At 52.7% G+C, this 18,123-nt stretch overlaps 1 protein-coding gene across 6 annotated transcripts in view; it reads left to right on the top strand.

Moving 5' to 3' along the window:
• MYCBPAP (MYCBP associated protein) overlaps positions 1–18,123 on the top strand; it is a 34,219-nt gene that overhangs the window by 12,355 nt on the left and 3,741 nt on the right. Inside the window, exons 1-14 of one of the 6 annotated variants that reach the window (XM_023652744.2) lie at positions 3,843–3,993; positions 9,664–9,791; positions 10,398–10,557; positions 10,703–10,806; positions 11,656–11,839; positions 12,067–12,182; positions 12,503–12,653; positions 13,561–13,676; positions 13,771–13,886; positions 14,366–14,477; positions 15,015–15,204; positions 15,721–15,908; positions 16,903–17,049; positions 17,543–17,947. In XM_023652744.2, the coding sequence (XP_023508512.2) occupies positions 3,948–3,993; positions 9,664–9,791; positions 10,398–10,557; positions 10,703–10,806; positions 11,656–11,839; positions 12,067–12,182; positions 12,503–12,653; positions 13,561–13,676; positions 13,771–13,886; positions 14,366–14,477; positions 15,015–15,204; positions 15,721–15,908; positions 16,903–17,049; positions 17,543–17,947 (2,163 nt within the window). In that variant the 5' untranslated portion in view covers positions 3,843–3,947. Of the gene's footprint in view, positions 1–3,842; positions 4,227–9,663; positions 9,792–10,397; positions 10,558–10,702; positions 10,807–11,154; positions 11,376–11,655; positions 11,840–12,066; positions 12,183–12,502; positions 12,654–13,560; positions 13,677–13,770; positions 13,887–14,365; positions 14,478–15,014; positions 15,205–15,720; positions 15,909–16,902; positions 17,050–17,542; positions 17,948–18,123 lie in introns of those variants that run through there. The other 5 variants (XR_011422962.1, XM_070226287.1, XR_011422961.1 and 2 more) reach the window with 5 other exon arrangements.

The raw sequence follows: 18,123 nt of genomic DNA on the forward strand, positions 1-18,123 counted from the left end.
ATGGCCCACGTGTGCCAGACATTATTCCAGGAACTAGGACATAGCTGTGAATCTGACAGGCAATGCCCTTGCTCCCCTGAAACTTACACTTTAGTGAGGGCAGACAGATAGACAGACCATCCAGAAATGTGGGGTAAGGATTCTGAGGGTAGCAAATCAGGACAAGACTGGCCCTGTCCCCACTCTCAAGAGGAGGGAGATGGCCTAGGAAGGGGCCACACTGAGACGCAAACCCATGTTTTGCTCCGAAGCGCCTCTGCCCCTAACCCTACTGGATGTGGCCTCTGAAAAACCTCCCGTGTGTCCTTCTCCAGAAGGGAAGAAGAGCAGTTTGAACCTGAGGGTGCTGCCCAGAGTCTGTGAATCATCCCTGAGGCTGAGGTCCGTCTATTCTGGGAAGAGCGTCCAGCTGTGGCCTGACTTCAGGGCCAAGGAGAATGTGAGACTCCTGCTGCGTGTTGGCTGAGCTAGGTTCTAGTAAGAAGGGTAGAGGTGGATGCTTCGTTTAAGGGGGGGAGGGACAGCTGGATTTGAGAGGAATGAGCCAGATGTGGAGAGTGAGCCAGGTATGTGTGGGGATGGCCAGATGTAAGAGGGGGCAATGCAGACAATAGGGGAGGGAGCCAGGTGTGTGCGTGGAGGTGAGACAGAAGTGGTGGGATGAGCTGGGAGGGGGGAGCCAGAGAGGAAGGGGGTGGGCTAGATGTGAGGGGCTTGAGAACAGACTGCACCAGCCTCAGGCTTTGGGAGGGTGGCTGTCCTGGAAAGAGATGACGCAGCTTGTGGAGGAAACACACTTTCTATTGAGGGAGGCTGTTTAGCCTCTGCGAAGAGCAGCTGACAACATGCCCAGCCCCTGGCTGGGTGGAAATAAACAGAGACATGAAGCAATATTTGATGCCGTGCCCTCTGTCAACCCTGCCGCCTCCTCCTCCCTGGGCTCGAGGAGGTTGGTCAGAGTTGCTGAGCTGGGAGGAAACTGCCAGCGCTGTGGTGGCCAATGATGCAGTTCCCTAAACTTGTGCCTTATCACCTCTGGGCCTTGGTCCTACTGTGTCCCCATATGGAGTGCCTGCCGCCTGACCTGCCTATTGAACTCATCTCTAGTGTCCCACCCCAGATGCTTCCTCCTCTAAGAAGGCTCCCCTAATACTCATTCTGCCATTACCAAGGTGTGACTGCTCACTGCCTGCTGAACACACAGACTTGGAAACACTCTGAGATGACTCAACTCTGTGTTTAAGACACACTGACCTCAGCCCACCCCAACCCAGGGCACACGAATGAACTTCAGAAAGTCCCTGGAATCGAATGCAAAATCATGTGCAAAATCAAAGGTGCAGATGAAAGGATAAACAAAATGTGGTATACCCATACAATGGAAGATTATTCAGCCATAAAAAGGACTGAAGTTCTGATACACACTACAACATGGGTGAACCTTCAAAATGTTAGGCTAACTGAAAGAAAGCAGATACGAAAGGCCAGATGTGATATGATTCCATTTATAGGAAATATCCAGAATAGGCAAATCAATAAAGTCAGAAAGTAGATTAGTGTTTGCCAGGGGCTGGGGGCAAGGGGGAAAGGGGATGTGACTGCTTAACAGGTAAGGGTTTCTTTGGGGAGGAAGAAAAAGTTCTGGAACTAGATAGTGGTGATGGTTGCACAACATCGTGAATGTACTAAATGACACCAAATTGTATTTGTTAAAATGGTAAATTTATGATACGTGTATTTTACCACTAAAAAAAAAATCAAATGCAAATTTCCAGGGAGGAGGTTCCCAGCTTTGATCAGATTCTCAAAAGGTTAAGCAGCTCTGATCTGGTTCAACACCTTCATGATGCAGATGAAGATGCTGAGGCACAGAGAGGGGATGGACCTATCCAAGGTCACACAGGGGCTGGCAGCAGAGCCCAGGCAGGTTGCTTACCTGCTTGACCATACACCTCTCCCACAGCCTTCTTCTCTTGTCCTTTAACCTCTACCGACCGCCCCCCCCCATCCCCCAATGGCCTCCAGGCCTCCGTCCTGCTCCCAGCCAGGCTTCCCACAAGCTGTGTAACTTCCCGAAGTTAGAAGACCTTCTGGAAGCTGGGTGCATGGATTAGAGTTTCTGAGTGTTTGTCTCTTGCTCCAGGGTAGACGCTGAGCTTCTAGAGGGCAAGAGGAAATGTTTCTGACTTTCCTCCCTATCTCGCAGAGCTCCTGTGGCAGCCATGGCCTTGAGCTCTCCCTGTCTCCCTTTGAGGAAGAGCTTGTGTTCACCTGCAAGGAGGGCAGTTAGCCAATAGCCTCTAACGAACATTCTTTGCCCCAGAGGTCCACATTGGCTTGGCGCAGACTTTGTCAGATCTGCAACACAGTCTGAGGCTCTCCCAGCCTGGCCCCGCTCCCTTCCTCTTCGGGTCTTTCCTAGGCCTTACTGCCGCCCCCACCCCTGCTCACAATAAACCTCTTGCACTCTTATCTCCATTTCAATGTCTGCTTCTCGGAGGGCCCTGGTGACACAGTACCTAGCCTGGTGTATCACAAGCACTCAGGACATGGAGCGAACTGAACTGGGGACTGCCTGGAGGGTGGAAGGAGCCTGGTGCCTGGGCCTCTGTGAGGAAGAGAGGAGAGGCTGCCCATGGAGGATGTCTCAGTCATAGGAAGAGTGAAAGTCTACACGCACATGGAGAAGGGGCCATGCCCCTGGGAGAGGCGCAGGAGTGGAGAACACTGAGGGAGCCCAGGGACCGACCAGCCTACTGGCATCCTCCCAGCTCCTCCCTCTGGGGCCAAATAGGGCAAAGCTCAGAAATGGCCCAGGAGACAGGGTCCAAAGAGCCCTGGCCTTGTACTTGGAAGAACCAAGTTCAAACTGTGTTTCTTGCTAGTCAGGTGACTTTACACTCTTCTTGGCAGATCTCAGTTGTTCCATGGGTAAAATGGGTACAGAGTGCATCTCCCCAACCCCAGCATGATACTGCGAATTGACTGAGAAGACACTACAGTTTATGGAAGGCACCGTGTTGGGTAGTTTAAATGCATACTTCCACTTAATCCACAGTGGCCCTATGTGAGAGGCAGTTTGACCTCCATTTTATAAGTGAGAAAACTGTGGCTCAGAGAGGTCAAGGGACTGGCCTAAGAACGCACAGCTAGCAAGCTGGCAGAGCTGGGATTGGAATCCAGTTCTGTCTGGCTCTAGAGCCCCTTCATTATTCCACACACAATTTCTGAGTGACTACTGTGTGCTAAACTTTGGGTTGGGATCGGGGGAAAGGACAGGTTGTTCTTGCTCTCATGGAGTTTATATTCTTACAGCGAGCCTGACAACAGACAACCGCATACACAAACAAAATAATTCCAGAATGCGTTAGGGCTCGGGGGAAAAAATAAACCGGGTGCATTTATGAAGGGATAAAAAAGGTTTCTTTAAATTGGGGAGTCAAGGGCAGCATCTCCAAGGACTGAAACCGACCGCGTGAGAAAGCCCCAAGTCGCCAAGTCCCCAAGTCGGGGTAAAAGCTTGGCTTTTTTGGGAAGCGATGGAAGGCCAAGGTGGCTGCAGCAAGCGTGGGCGGGGGAGGTCACCAGGCGCGTGTAGGGCATAGGCAGGGGCCACCGAGAAACTGAAATCCACGGAAAGCCATCAGGGGTGTTCAGCATGGCGTGAAGAAAGGAGCCTATAGTCGCTGTGTGGAGGAGCGGAGGGAAGGCGGGAGTCGGGGGCAGGCGGGGACACAGGCTGGCCGCTGGGACACCCCTCGCCTGGCACTCGGCAGGGCAGGGCTGGTCACGCAGCCCCTCCCTCCACCTCCCCGGCGGCTCCCCGAGTCCTCGCCCCGCCCCATCTGGCTGGTGACGTCACGGCGCTCGCCGCCGTCTCCTGTGACGTCACGGTCCTGGTGGTTCTCGGGGTCCGCGCGGGAGGAGCGGCACGCGCTGGTCGCAGCATGCTGAAGAAGGAGCTTTCCAAGCTGCCTCAGCCCAAGTTGTGGGGTGGGTGCGCGCCCCCGCGCGGAGCGCTGGTTGCTATGGACGCGGCGGCAGCCGCTGGCGGGCGGGCGGGCGCGCGCGGGGTCGCGGGGGTTGCCGCCCAGCTTCGTTATCCCGGGTCCCCGCGGCGCAGGGCCACGCTCACAGCCCGAGCGGCACCATGAAGTCACTAAAGAAGGAATCCCGCCTCAGAATCCCTCCAAACAGATTGTTGGAGGCCGCCGAGAATATGAAAGGTTGGCGCTGGCTGACTTGGGCGCTCAGGAGAACCCGCCAGGGGCAGGGGTTCTGGGATGGGATTCACGACACGGGGCCTAGAGGATAGGAGTGACACTAGGATGGAGGCAAAGACCATGGAGGAATGGGGTGCGGGACAAGGCGTACTCCTTACCTAGAGATGATGGACAAGGCGGAGACCCGGGAAGGGACGGGGCACAGGACACTGGGGCCTTGGGAGTGGGGCCCTAGGTAGTGGGGAACTCATGGAGTCTTCAGGGTTATTGTTGGGGCGATGGCCTTGGGCAGGAAGGCATAGGAGACCCCTACCTCAAACCATATCTGAGGGATGCAGAAGGCAGGATACCTGGGCTGGGTGGGGTGCGGAAGAGCCAGGAAAGAGTGTAAGACTAGAAGGGCCCGGACCTGGAGTCTTTGGGAAAAGAAATTGGGGAAAGAAAGCAAGACACATGTTGAGGTGGTGAAACCAACAGCCTTGGTGGGGTTCTTTGGGGGGGGGGTGTCACCTAAGAGTCCTGCTGGAAAAACCCAAGTAAAGTGTCTAACTTGGCCAGTTCTGTTCTGACCTTTTCCCACCACATGCCCTTTCCAGCTGGATGACACCTGTGCCGCTTGTTTAACCTGGAGACGGTCAGTAGACATGACTGCTTCCTGGCCTCTGCAGCTACCCTCTGGTTGCAGGTGGGAGAGCCCCAGGGTGTCTGACAGCAGACTGACCCCCATGGACGTGTTTTCATTTTCCACCAACATCCTCTTCCATCTTTTTTTGTTGTTTCCATTTATTGAGGGCCTGCTATGTGGGGGCCGTGTGTTGGGCAACAAGGCTGTCAAGCTGTTAGCTGTGGACCCCTGCCCTCGAGAAACTCAGAGTCTGGTGAAATCTTGGAGGACTAGCCAGACAAATATAAATGCTGCGATACAGGCATTCTGTACAGGTTAAGGGGGCTCAGAGCACCTGACCCACGCCATGGATGGCAGAATTCGGGGGGAAGGTTTTTGAAGAAGGTGACATCTGTGGCCGACAACACACACACACAAAAGGAGTGGTTTGGTTCTCCAGGTCTAGGGAGCAGCATGAGCTGAGGCATGGAGCTGTGGACTTATGTGACATTGGTGGCCAGGGTGGAGGTGGGGAGTGTGGAGGAGAGGGAAGGGAGCCAGAGGGGCCTGCACAGACTTTGAGGGGACCAGCCTCAGAGTCATGATGAAAGCTCAGGGTGAGGCGAGGGCCAGGCCTGGAGTCAGCAGGGGCCCCTGAGAGGGCCTGGAGCTTAGTCGCTTTTCAGTATGGCTTTCTTTAATGCTTCTTATAGTATAAAAAAGTCCGATTTCGGCTGGCTTGAGATGCTGTTTCATGGTATACTTTTTAACAGTTAAGAGAGAAAGAGAAAAATCGCTGGTCTCCTTTCCCAAGGGCAGTCAAGGGCTTTCCTAGCTGCTGCCTCCTGCACACCTGGTTTCTGGAGATCTTATCAGATTTGAACTTTCTACTGTAAACAAATCAAGGAAAAATTTTTCACTGTGTATTTATTTTTAATAAGAGGAGATTTAGTTTGTTATGTAGCCCTTGAGTTAAGAGCATGCAGTGGGATGAGGAGGGAAAAAAGACAAAGTGTTTAGTTTAGCATGCAAGATATTTTTTTCCCCCCTAAACATCTCAGGGGACGTCTCTAATGTAGTAGCATGATATTTTCCCCCCTCCGTATAATATAGCTAATCAACAAAAGTAATCTTGTGCTGTGTTTCTCCAAGGTCTCTGAATGATAAGCAAAAAGGCAAACAAATATTGTGACTGTAAACCCGTTTAGGGACCTGAGCCCTTTTAAATCTCTGGTTTCTCCCTACTCTTGTTGCTAAGAAACCAGGAAGACGCCGGGCAGTACCAGGTTCCCTCCCCCATCAATTAAAGCTCGGCCCGGGCAGGGACAGGCCTCCCTTGGTTCCCCCAGGGAAACTCTGAAGTCAGAATTTCCTAAAGACCTTAATCAACACTAAAAAAGAGTAACGTTTAGATAAAACAAGAAGCAGAAAAGTAGAAGCCAGGTTTCTTCGTCCTCTGTGGTCCCCCACCCCCCACCTGAGCGCAGTGCTTCCAGCGGCCTGGGCTAGCTCCAGCAGGGGTGTCACCTGACTGCTGCGATAGGGCTCCTTCCTCCCTCTCCAGGCACGTGCAAGGGGGCTGTCCTCTTTGACCCACTCACAGCTGTCAGGATCCAGGGAGAAATGCCAGCTGTATGGCTCCCCAGGAGCCCCACTCAGCCTGGGTTTCCAGACCAAAGAATAGGAACGAGCAGGGCCTCTGTGGGTTTAGTAGCGAGACATACCTCCACCCTGTGGAGTCCTCCTGCAGGTCCTGAAAGGACCCCCACAGGATCTTCCTTCCTCCCCGGTCTCCCCAGCTTGCCCCTGCCCCCACAGTCCACCTGGCTCCCCCTCTCTGGATGAATCACTGAAATGCTGCTTTCATCACTCGCTCTCCTGGACCAAACCTCCTTCCTGCCAACAGGGGAAGATCAGATGCCCAGCCTTACTTTACAGAGCCATCATGCCCTATTTCCCTCTCATCCCCAGTATCATCCCCTACCTCCCCAACAGCCTTCTGTGTCCCCCTGCCTCACACCTGCTGGGCTCAGCCCTGCCTCCACCTTTCCTCTGACTGTGACCTCACCTGGGACACCACCGTCTGCTGCTCCACCTGGGCAAAGCCTTCCTGTCCTTCAAGGCCTGACTTAGCCTGTGAAGCTGCCTCTGACCCCTGCAGCGGCTCTTGCAAACCTTCCTTTAGAGCCCTAAACTGTATGATCCACATCCATCTCCTCCTCTTTGATGTGTCGCCATACCCATTGCCTGTGCCCCTAATTTAGGCCTTACGTTATGATTAGTGTGTGTTAGTGTCTGCTGCATTTTTCAGTTCCTCAAGAGAAGGAGCTATATTTTAACCTTTTACAGCATCTTCTCTGTAGTTTATAGCACACCAAAGGTGCTTGGTAAATATTCTCTAGGGTGAATTGAAATTTAAAAGGGATGCATCATTTTTAGGAGTACTTTCTTACCTACAGTGCACCAGTCCCTGTGTGCGGTAACAGCATGTATTGCACCGCATTCAAGAGAACCTTCTCAGGAAAACCTCAGACCAGGGTGTCACTATTTCAGAAATCTTCAGCAATCTTGAAGGTTTATAAATGTACACGTGGTAATTATATACCCACCAGCAAAAGGCACGCATCTGGAGATGTTTCATCCCTTGGGAAGGTGTAAAACCAGCCAAGGTGATGGACAGAGGAAGCAGATGTCCTAGAAAATATAAATAGTACCAAAATATTTATAAAAGCAGACCTTTGACTGGCTCCAGTTCTCCCTTGGGCTGCCACCAACTTCGATGACTACGTAGAAGGGAGAGGGGAAGTCAAAATGAAAACCCAAGGTGGCACGTCCACATTGGCGGTGGGTGGGACCAGAACACGGGGTCCAGCCGCTTGGCCCGTGTGTGTTTGTGTGGATGCAGAGCCATGTGGTTGACTGACAGATGCTCCTGAGTTTCTGCTGACCCCAGGGCTGAGGAGGTGGATCCTGGCCAACAGACTGAATTTAGCGTTATGTTTGGGATGATTCTGGCTTGGGGTTTTTTGCCACCAGCTATGTGGGCATTTCCTAAAAATTAGTTTGCCTTTGGTAACCAAAACACCTGCCCTGATGTTTTAGTGATATTGCCTCTTAAAAATTGAAGTCCTGGGGCCAGCCTGGTGGCACAGCAGTTAAGTTTGTGTGCTCCGCTTCAGCGGCCCAGGGTTTGCTGGTTCAGGTCCTGGGCATGGACCTAGCACCATGTATCAAGCCATGCTGTGGCAGCATCCCATATATAAAGTAGAGGAACATGGGCACATATGTTAGCTCAGAGCTAATCTTCCTCCAAAAAAAAAAAAAAATTGAAGTGCCGTAAGAAGCAGTGGATGAAACCAAGTTCTGTTTTCAAGTCCCTGAAGGCAGGACTTAGGTTTTCTTTTGATGATTTTGTGTAGGGCCTTGTATCAACCCATTCTCAAGCAGAGGGCAGCAGACAGGAGGATACCAGCCAGAGAAATGAGGTGCATTTGAAACCGTTACCCCACCTCTGAGGGAGGCAGGCAGGGCTTGTGTCCCCACTGAAGAATAACTCGCTTCTGCCCATGTGTTCTCAGTGCCGGGCTCCGGCATGCTGCATGAGAGACACAGGCTCCGATCTCTGCACTTTTCTCCAGTCCTGTGAGCCACTGTCATCGTCAACCACTTCATTACTACAGGAGACTCTGGACAGTCTCGGCCTCAGTCTGGTGCCTCCTAATCCATTCTGTACTGTGTCATGGCTCACCGGGTAAAGACCCGAGTCCTTCACATGGCTCACTAAGCATATCGTGATAGGGTTCCTAGTTCCCTCTCCAGGCACTGCCCCCTACCTCCCACCTCACTACACTCCAGCTATTTTAAAAATACATGCTTTGAGTTCCAGGAGCAAGCTGCGTTCTCTCTTGCCGCCAGGCCTCTTCATGCTGGTCCCTTTGGAATGCCTGTTCCCCATGCCCTTTCTCTCATTTAAGTTCTAATCATCCTTCAGCTCTCAGTTTAAACATCGCCTCCTTAGGAAGCCCTCCCTGACTACCCCACACCCCGGGCTGGGCCCCCCGGATGCTCCCACAGTAACCCCAGATCAGTCTGTTTGACAGTCTTGTGTCCCACGGGCATGAGTCTCTGCCTTATGTCCCTAGAGCCTAGCAGAGTGCCTGGCATATAGAAGATGCTTAAACAGTATTTATTAAATGAAAGAATGTGAAATAAATGGTCAGCGGTGAATGTTCTGCTTCTCCCAGAGCATCTGCATTTTAACCAGTGTCTTAAGAAACCCGATGCCTTCACCCGGAAGAAAGGATCAGTGCCAGCAATGGAGGAGGCTGGGAAGGCATCTTGTCCAGTTGTCCCAGACCACTGTGCATCAGAGTCACCTAGGGAGTTTAAGGAATACAGCTCCCAGGCCCTAGCTCCACGCAGGAGCCAGGAAGCTGTATTTGTAAATCTCCCCGGAAGATTCCGAGGCAGACATTTGACTAATATTTGGGAACCACTGGCTTAGTCCAGCTTCCTTTTTTAACAAAAGGGAAGACTGAGGTCAAGAGAGGTTAAGTGACGTACCCAAGGTTGTCCAGCTTTTAAGTAGCACAGCCTGGAATGAAACGTCTTCTGGTCTCAATTCTGGAAGTCTACGGAAGACTCAGTCACTGGCAGGCCAGGGGTGATATTAGGAGGATCTTAAAGAGAAAAGTCCTGTCACCCCAGCAAAGTGCTGCCCAAGCTACCTTGGTAGCCTCTGCTGTCCATCCATGTGGCCAGTCGGCCCCTCCCCCGCAGCATGGAGTCTAATATCTATCTATGTTTAAGTACTTGTAACTTTCTGCTTCTCTTCAGATAAGAAGCGGGCAAAGGTAACTGAGCAGCCCACGCCCCCCATTCAGGAAGAACCTGAGCCTGTTAGCAATGTCCTACAAGGAGATGACATCCTTGCCTTGGCCATTAAGAAGGAAGACTTGAGGAAGGTAAGGATGAAGTCCAGGGATGCCTTACGGCAGGAACGTTTCCCTGCCAGCCTGTGTGGCCTAGAACATCAACCATGTCCACTGTCTCCATCACCTCCCTACTTATAGGGAGTGTCTAGTTCCATGGAAAAATCCATGGAACACAAATTCTTTGCACTTTTGCCTCTAAAGGAATTTACTATGTTTGCTTGAACATTTTTGAGATTTGAATAAAAACCACAGGGGTAATGAGATGATGAGGTATCTTGCTTTCCATGGAGGCCAGAGCCATCATCCCCATTTCACAGAAGGGAAAGTGAGTTTAAGAAGCACGGTTACAGATGTGGATAAAGCTGCTGAACCCGAACCCCAGGTGCTACCAGGAAGAGGCACCCGCTTCCCAGCGAAACTGTCTGGAAGCATAAGATACTATTTTTTTCCTCCAGGACATTACTAAGTCTCATGCTGTTACACAGGCGTTTCCTCAACAGAACATATGGACAGAGCTGGAGAAACAGATTGGTCAGCCTTCAGGAATTCCACCAAGAATTAGGACGGAGGAGATGGGTGGTTTTCTTCCTCCTCCTGATCTCAAGTGGAATTCTCCTCTGTTTTGTTTCTTTTTAGCCACACATTCCTCGCCTTATTGAAACAGAAGATAAACCTGTCATTACCCAGAAGTTTATCATCCGTAAATTCAAACCCAAGGATTCTAGGAAGACGATCTGCCACTTAGTAGCACATCCTGCTACTCCAGATGCAGCCACAAAGCCGCTGGACTACTCTGGTAGGCCCAGCCTTGGCCCTGGCATTGCTGGTCTCTGAAGGATCAGCCTTGAAAGAAAGCAGGGTCTCCATCAGAAATTAACCCCTCGAGTTGTTTACATCTGCTAGCTACAGCTTGTCTTTCCTCCTCCTCTTTTGCCCCCCAGGTCCAGGTGACAGCTTCCATGGCAGTGACCAGATCCTGCCACACCACATCCTGGGGAATCTCGAGGACTTTAAGAGAATTGCAGTTTCTCGAGGGAACATCCAGGTGCGTTTGCACAGAGCTGCCTGGGTGAGAGAGGTCACTGTGGTCATTTCATCTCAGTCCCTGGCACAGTCAAGCGGGGCGGGGGTTAGAAAGGCAGTCCAGTCTCAGGGCCCTGGAGTCTGGGGTGATAAGTGATTTCCGCCTGAAACAGTGAAGCCACCTTAAGCTAGCTTCAGCTGAAGTCAGGAATGCACCATAAGGATACAGAGGTGCCTCGAGGAGCCCAAAGGCGAGTGCGTGCCTGGCTCCGGTTAGACTGAACCCAGAAAGGCATCAGGGCGCAGGGCCCACACTCCCTCATTGCCCTCTGCTCCTCTGTGCATCAGCTTCCTTTTCCCTTCTCCCAAGACTGGCCTGCTCTGCTCCTCAGTCCGCACAGTGGAGGAAGGTGCTTCCCACAGCTCCCAGGGCCACGTGAAGAGTCTGCCTGTCTTTCCGACTTTCCCGTCACGCAGAACCATTCTCTGTCTCTCAGTCCTTCACTTCCCTGCTTCCAGGCAAAGAATCGCTGATTGGTCAGGTGCTAAGGAGGCCTGGGGTCATACGGCTCAGTCACCCTGCGGGTGAAGGTATCAACATCAGTTGTGAGGAGGACAGACACACTGAGAGATGTTGACCACACTCTTAGGACAGAGGTTCCCATTCTAGGGGAGAGGGGACCGACAGCAGTTTCCAAGGCCCCTGGGTCCTGTGATTTGTGTTCTGTCACTTGTTACCTTAGGGTCCTGAAGAGGAGGGCGGCTCAGCAGTGTGGGAAGATGGCAGGGATTTAGGTCTCGCGAAATCTCTGCTCAGCCCCGGTTCAGCGTCTTCTCACCATCCTCTGCACACTCGTGTTGTACTTTTCAGCTGGCTGAGCTGATACATACCCCACCCTCTCTGATGACCCTCATCTCAGCTAAAGATGAGCCGAAGCAGAAAGCCCCCAAAGAAAAGAAGGCACATCTCTGGGCGCCCCCTCCTCAGCACAACTTTCTGAAAAACTGGCAGCGCAACATAGCCCTGCGGAGGAAGCAGCAGGAAGCGCTCAGCGGTGAGCAGGGTGGACCGGGCTCCCGCCTGGCCTCCGTCTGGCATCAAGGCTCGGCTGTATCTTTTCTCTCCCTCTACCTGTCCAGAGCCTGTTTGTTCTATTCACTCCCAAGCGTTTCTTAGTGGGTCCTGAAATCAGCCCAGTGATGAGGCTGACCAGTGCAGCATGCCAGGGCCCCTGTTTGTTCTGATTTGGTGCCGGGGCTGCATTCTTGGCTTTCTCTCTAGAACGCCTGAAAAAGCCAGTGGGCGAGCTGCTGATGCACACTGGGGAGACCTATAGACAGATCCAGGAGGAGCGAGAGCTCATTAACCGATTGCTACCAACACAACATGATGGGAAGGTAAGGACAGCATTCGCAAGTGCCCTGTGAGGAGGGGTCTGCACACACTGATGGGTGCCTTAGGGCACACAGTAGCGGACAAAAAAAATCTCTCTGTTGCAAAAAACCCTCTAGGCCTTTACTAAATTATGTTACTGGTCCTATTATTGGGTGTTTGGGGACTGGCCAGTTAAGTAATTCAGCCTATGATAGTCACTGGTAGTTAATTTGAGGACAAGGACATCACAGGTACTGAGTTATTAGAATAGTCTTAGTGTTCTCTCCTAAACGCTGTCTCCAAGATGTCCAGGTGATCTGACTCATCCATCCTTCCTTGCCAGGGCCATCAGGAGACCAATGGGTTCTGGAGTCCACTGGAGTACCTGGGAGATGACATGACGGGTCTGGTAATGACGAAGACAAAAACTCAGCGTGGCCTCATGGAACCGGTCATGCACATCAGGAAGCCCCAGTCCATCCAGGCAGAGATGGGTGAGGAACAGGCTGCAAAGGAAGCAGCAGCTTGTGACTGTCCTGGGAGGCGGGATGGCGTGTTCTGCGTGAGACCGACCTGAGATCAAGTCCCATAACCCTCTGGGGGCCCACCCCCTCGTCGGGAAGACAGCAACAGAGGTGGTAGGAGAAGTGGGTGGGAGTGTGGCTGTAGGGCTGTGCTGTACGGTACAGCTGCCGCCAGCCACCATGGCCACTGAGCACCTGGAATGTGCTTGGAAGTTAGATGTGCTGTGAGTATAAGCTGCACACTGGGCTTCAAAGATTAGTAAGAACAAATAGATTTTGTTAATAATTTTTATGTTGATTACACACTGACAATATTTTTGATATATGGGGTTAAACTATATTACTAAAATTAATTCCCGTTTCTTTTTACCGTTGGGAATGTGGCATCTAGAAAATTTTAAGTTACACACGTGGCTCACATTTGTGGTTGGCATGAAATTTCTATTGGGTGGCCCTGCTCTCAAGGCTGCCAGGCGGCCTGGGTTCAGCTCCCAGCTGTGCTGGGTTGGTGAACTCTCATGAGTTATTCCATCTCTCTGGCCCTCAGTGTCCCCCTTGTGAAATATTCACAGGACGGTGAGAGGGTTAAATGAGACATGATGCGTATTAAGAGGTTCTGGCCCATTGTTAAAATAAAAGGGAGCTGCTGTTATTATTTTTATTATAATTCAAAGATGTGACGGTTTGGAAGCTAATTTTGCAGGAGCCTGCCTCAGTAGGTGTGGGGCAGGAGGACTGGAGCCCAGCTGCACAGGGAAGCTGTATCTTCACCCGTCCCGGAAATGGTGCTGGGATGGGCGCTCTCAGAGCCCTTGGGAGTGGGTGGGGAAGGGGCATGGCAGCAGCCTGTGCTGAGTGTCCTTGGACCCTGCTCTAGGATTGCCGGCTCAGAAGAATACCTGGTACCGCTACACCTGGGATCGGAGTCTGTTTCTCATCTACCGACGCAAGGAGCTGCAGAGCCTCATGGCAGAACTGAATTTCAGCCAGCAGGTTGGTCACGCCTCCGTGCTCAGCCTGAAGCCAGCCCCTTAAGGTGGCATCTGTCTTCAGTCAGCTAATCTTTCCTTTCTTGGTTCCCTCTAAGGATATTGATGGCCTGGAGGTAGTGGGCAGAGGGCAGCCTTTCTCGACTGTTACAGTGGAAGACTATCCAGTGTTTGAAAGGAGCCAGGAAAGCTCCTCTGAAGACACAGTGCCCTTGTGAGTCAGGCCTGGGCCCGAGGGAGAGAGGCTGGAGAGGGTGGCTTCCCCAGCACCCACAAGTACTGAAGGGCAGGCTTTCCTCCCTGAAATCAGGGTGCCTCCATCCCAGCTTCTCTCTAGTGGCTGCCACCTCCTCCTCTAGCCCCTTCCAACACCTGTGCTAGCTTTTCTGTTGCCATCTGCTCCCTTCCAGAAACCAGCTCCTAATGGGGATTTCCCAGACATTCCTCTGCTGGTAAACAGGGCACCTCCAAGTTCCCAGTACCACACACACTGAATGGCTTTGCGTGAAGAGTCTCTGTGTGTCCAGCAACCTCCCACCTACAGGAATGGAGCAGGACGAAGCTGAGCTCGATGGGGCTGATGACACTCCATTGGAGGGCAGAGCCAATCACCTCTCCAGACCTCCTCCATGGGCTCCATGTGGCAAGACTGTGGCAGCCTCAGGGAAAACAAGTCCTTGGTTTTTCTTACAGAGACGACTTAGCCAGTTACCCTGATGTGGTCCCCATGCCTATTCTCGGCCCTTCTCTGCTGTTCTGTGGGAAGCCAGCGTGCTGGATCAGAGGCAGGAACCCACAAGACAAGGTAAAACTGTCACCCTCACCCGCCTGCTGGGAGGGCCTCCCTCGTGGGGCAATCCCAAGGTGACCGTGGGGGTCCCGAGGAGGCTGCACGGTCTCCTATTTGCATTTTCATCTGGTTGTGCATTCAGCATGTCTGAAAATGGTAACAGAAACACTAACTTGAGCCAGAATAAACTCACAAGGCTGAAAAGAGTGTCAGAAGTCACCCAGTTTGTACCTAGCCCCAAGCATGTAAATAAGCAAACCTTCTCAAACAGGTGTGGCTTTAGGAAGGTTCTAAAATATTCTTCAGATGCTAAGGAGCAGAAATGTTCATCAGATACTAAATATGTTTGTCTCCTCTTCTTATGTTGATGGTGCCTCAGAGACAGCCACCCTTGGGAATGATAACACTGTCTGAGAGCAGCCAGGCCCTGGAGGCCCGGGACGTAGGACTTTCAGCACAAAACCCAGGAAGGTCCCGGCAAACCAGGATAAGCTGGTCAGCCTAGGCCGGGGCCCCCCTCAGAGACCTTTCTCGTACCTCCTCCTTCCCCAGAAGCATGTCGGAATTGCTGTCCGCATGACCTTTGAAACTCTAGAAGGGGAGAAAACATCTTCGGAACTAACTGTGGTCAATAATGGCACTGTGGCCATTTGGTACGACTGGCGGCGGTGGGCCCAGCCAAACTCTTTCCAAGACCTGAAGAGAAAGAGGATGCAGCGGTTTTACTTTGACAATCGGGAAGGTACCTAGGAGAAGCTGCCCTGCACACCCGCTCCTGCCCTCAATGTCTGTGAGAAGCCATAGTCCAGCTAATGCCCAGCTCCTGCAAGTTTGAGCCCCTCTTCCCCACCTCATCCTTCCCATTTCTATGCTGAAGTGTGTCATCTCCTACCTGTTCATGTCTGTTGGGGAACGGTTGAACTCTTAAGAAGACAGGGAGGTGAGCTACCAGGGAGCATTCTCGGGGTTCAGGGACCTATATGCACAGGCCTGAGGGTAGGATGACCAGCTGTCCCTGTTTGCCTGGGACTTTCCCAGTTTTAGCACGAATAGTCCCACATCCCTGGAAACCCCTCAGTCCTGGGAAAACCGGAACAGTTGGTCACCCTATCTGGGGCTCAGTTACATGTGTCTGCATAAGCTTAGGGCTCAGTTAACTTTATATGTGCTGGCTTGGGGCTCAGTTAACGTTATACTTGCAGGCTTGGGGCTCAGCTAGCTCCTGCTTTGTGAAAACTGCTGTCTCTGTCCCTCTCAGGTGTGATTCTGCCTGGAGAAACTAAAAACTTCACCTTCTTCTTCAAGTCTCTGAACGCCGGGATCTTCAGGGAATGTTGGGAGTTTGGAACCCACCCTACTCTGTTGGGAGGTGCTCTTCTGCAGGTCAATCTCCACGCCGTCTCCCTGGCCCAGGACATTTTTAAGGATGAGAGGAAGTCACTGGAGGTGAGGGACTCAGGATCTTGGCCCCTTTGGACACCAGATAGGCCACCCTAGTGTTCTTCCTGGCACTGCCCGCCGGGGTCTTGTTTCTTCCAGCCTAAGGGGTGAATTTTTCGCAAGCAGGCAGCTGTTCTTGGTCCGCCAACTCTTCCCAGGGCTTTGTGATGTGAAAGATGGGTGGGCAGGTAGGGGGAGGGGCAGCTGGGAGGTCTGCCACGCATGGCCCCCACTGCGTTAGAGAGAAAGGAGACTGGGCCTTAAGACGCAGACTGTGTGGAAGTACTTGAGTGCAAACACAACAGATGACCCTTCGCGCCGCCACTGTATTTGTTCAGTGCTGTCTGGTGCTCGCTGGTGGAGTCCTATTTAACTGGCAAGACTTCAAAACCAGGCAAAACTAGAGGGAACAATTTAACGAGTGTGGCTGGCGACCTGGAGTGAGTGCGAGGTGGGAGCTGGGAACCTGCTGGCCCCAGTCAGTTCACAGCTGCCCATCTGCGGCTGTGCTTTTTGACTCATTGTGGCCTCCAAACATAAGTCAGCTGGGCCTGAGTCTACAGTGACCAAAGGTAACTTTGATGAGCGTCGTGTCTACTTTACTCACTGACTATAGGACCAGCCTCTCTCAGTCCCTTCGCTGTTTCGGTGGCACTGACCAGGTGGCCAGGCCGTGTTCTCAGCAGGGCCCAAATCCTGTGGCCCCTGCCCCTTGCCCTTCTTCCTGATCTGGGGGAGAGGCTGGCTGTGTGACCTGGCTCCATGAGGGAGCAGCCTCTCCGGAACTGGCCCCTCCCCTGGATCCTTTCAACCTTTTTTAGGGAACAAGGATGTCTGGAGAGATTCAGGGGGTGTTGAGTCTTGGAATAGGGGGGTGTGTGTGCCAGACAGACAGTGGCAGCAACTTGACCCCTAGGAAGGCACAAAGTCCTAAGGGATATGGCTCCCCTCGAGGATGCAGCATGAGTTTTGAAAGCCTGAGCCGCCTTCCTTTCCCCAGGACAAGCTGGCTGCCCATGAAGCAGTCACCATCGTGGAGAGCGTGTTGCAGGAGCTGCTGAGGGGGATCCAGACCCCGGAGCGTGTGCAGTCACCTGTGGACACCTATCTCACTGAGGAGGACTTGTTCTCCCATAGGAATCCTCGGGTACAGGCCCAGCGCCGGCCCCCGTCCCTCCTGTGTGCCATGGGTGAAAGCAGTAGCAAACCTGAAATGCGCCAGGACCCGTTCTGAACATCTTCCATGAGTAATTCACTTTCCCCTCACAGCAGGCCTGTGAGATGGGTGTTATTTGTATCTTCATTTCACATGGAGGAAACAGGCCCAGAGAGGTGAAGATAGGGCCCAAGATCACTTAGCTAGTAAGTGGATGCTTGAGAGAACAGAGCTTGGCACGCTCCTTCATTCAAACCTTGTCTTACTTGGAAGCCCAAATGTAAAAAAGCTTTAAGTTGGAGATGCTCAGGTTGAAGGAGAAGTGGGAAGCCCCTCTGGCCACAGCCACTCCTGATGCCTTCCTCCCTGCCTCCCCCATCAGTGTGCCCTGGAGGGAATGGGAAACCAGAGCAGGGCTGCTCGGGCTCTGGGTACCCCACACTCCGGCCGCCACATCACATGTCTTCCCTTGCCTCTGCTGCAGCTGCACTACCAGCACCAAGTGGTACAAAACCTGCACCAGCTGTGGCGCCAGTACATGATCTCGCCTTCCAAGGCCAAGGAGGCCAGGAGCGAGGAGCACCTCAGCCCCAAGGCCCGGGCTGCCATGGCCCAGTCAGCCTATTTGGAGAAGCCCTCACTGAACGTCGAGTCTTCAGTGAACTTTAAGATCCCAGTCTTGGAATCCCAACAGCCCTGGCAGGAGGACTCCCGAGATTTTTTCAGGTCCCAGAAGACCGGACTGGAGGCCAGGAATTTTCCACGGAAGAGCATCATGGAGGAGCTCCTGGTAGAGGGAAGTCCAGACCTGGAGAGCGCCAAGAGCCCGTGGGAGCTGGATGGCTTTCCCCGAGCTGAGTGGAACCTCTGCTTGGAGGACTTCAGAAAGGTGCCTTCCCGAGCCTTGAAGGGGTTGATGGAGAATGGCCCTGGCTCAGCCGGGTGCTGGTGCTCTTGTCCTGAACCAAGGGAGGGCCCCAGCAGAGCCCACTCCTCCTCAGAGGCAAAAAAGCGAAACCTCAGGGCCTGGAGAAGGCCACCTTTTGGTTCATCTCTTTTCGTCTC

This window comes from Equus caballus, chromosome 11 (assembly GCF_041296265.1).
Source record: "Equus caballus isolate H_3958 breed thoroughbred chromosome 11, TB-T2T, whole genome shotgun sequence".
NCBI classification, from domain to species: domain Eukaryota; kingdom Metazoa; phylum Chordata; class Mammalia; order Perissodactyla; family Equidae; genus Equus; species Equus caballus.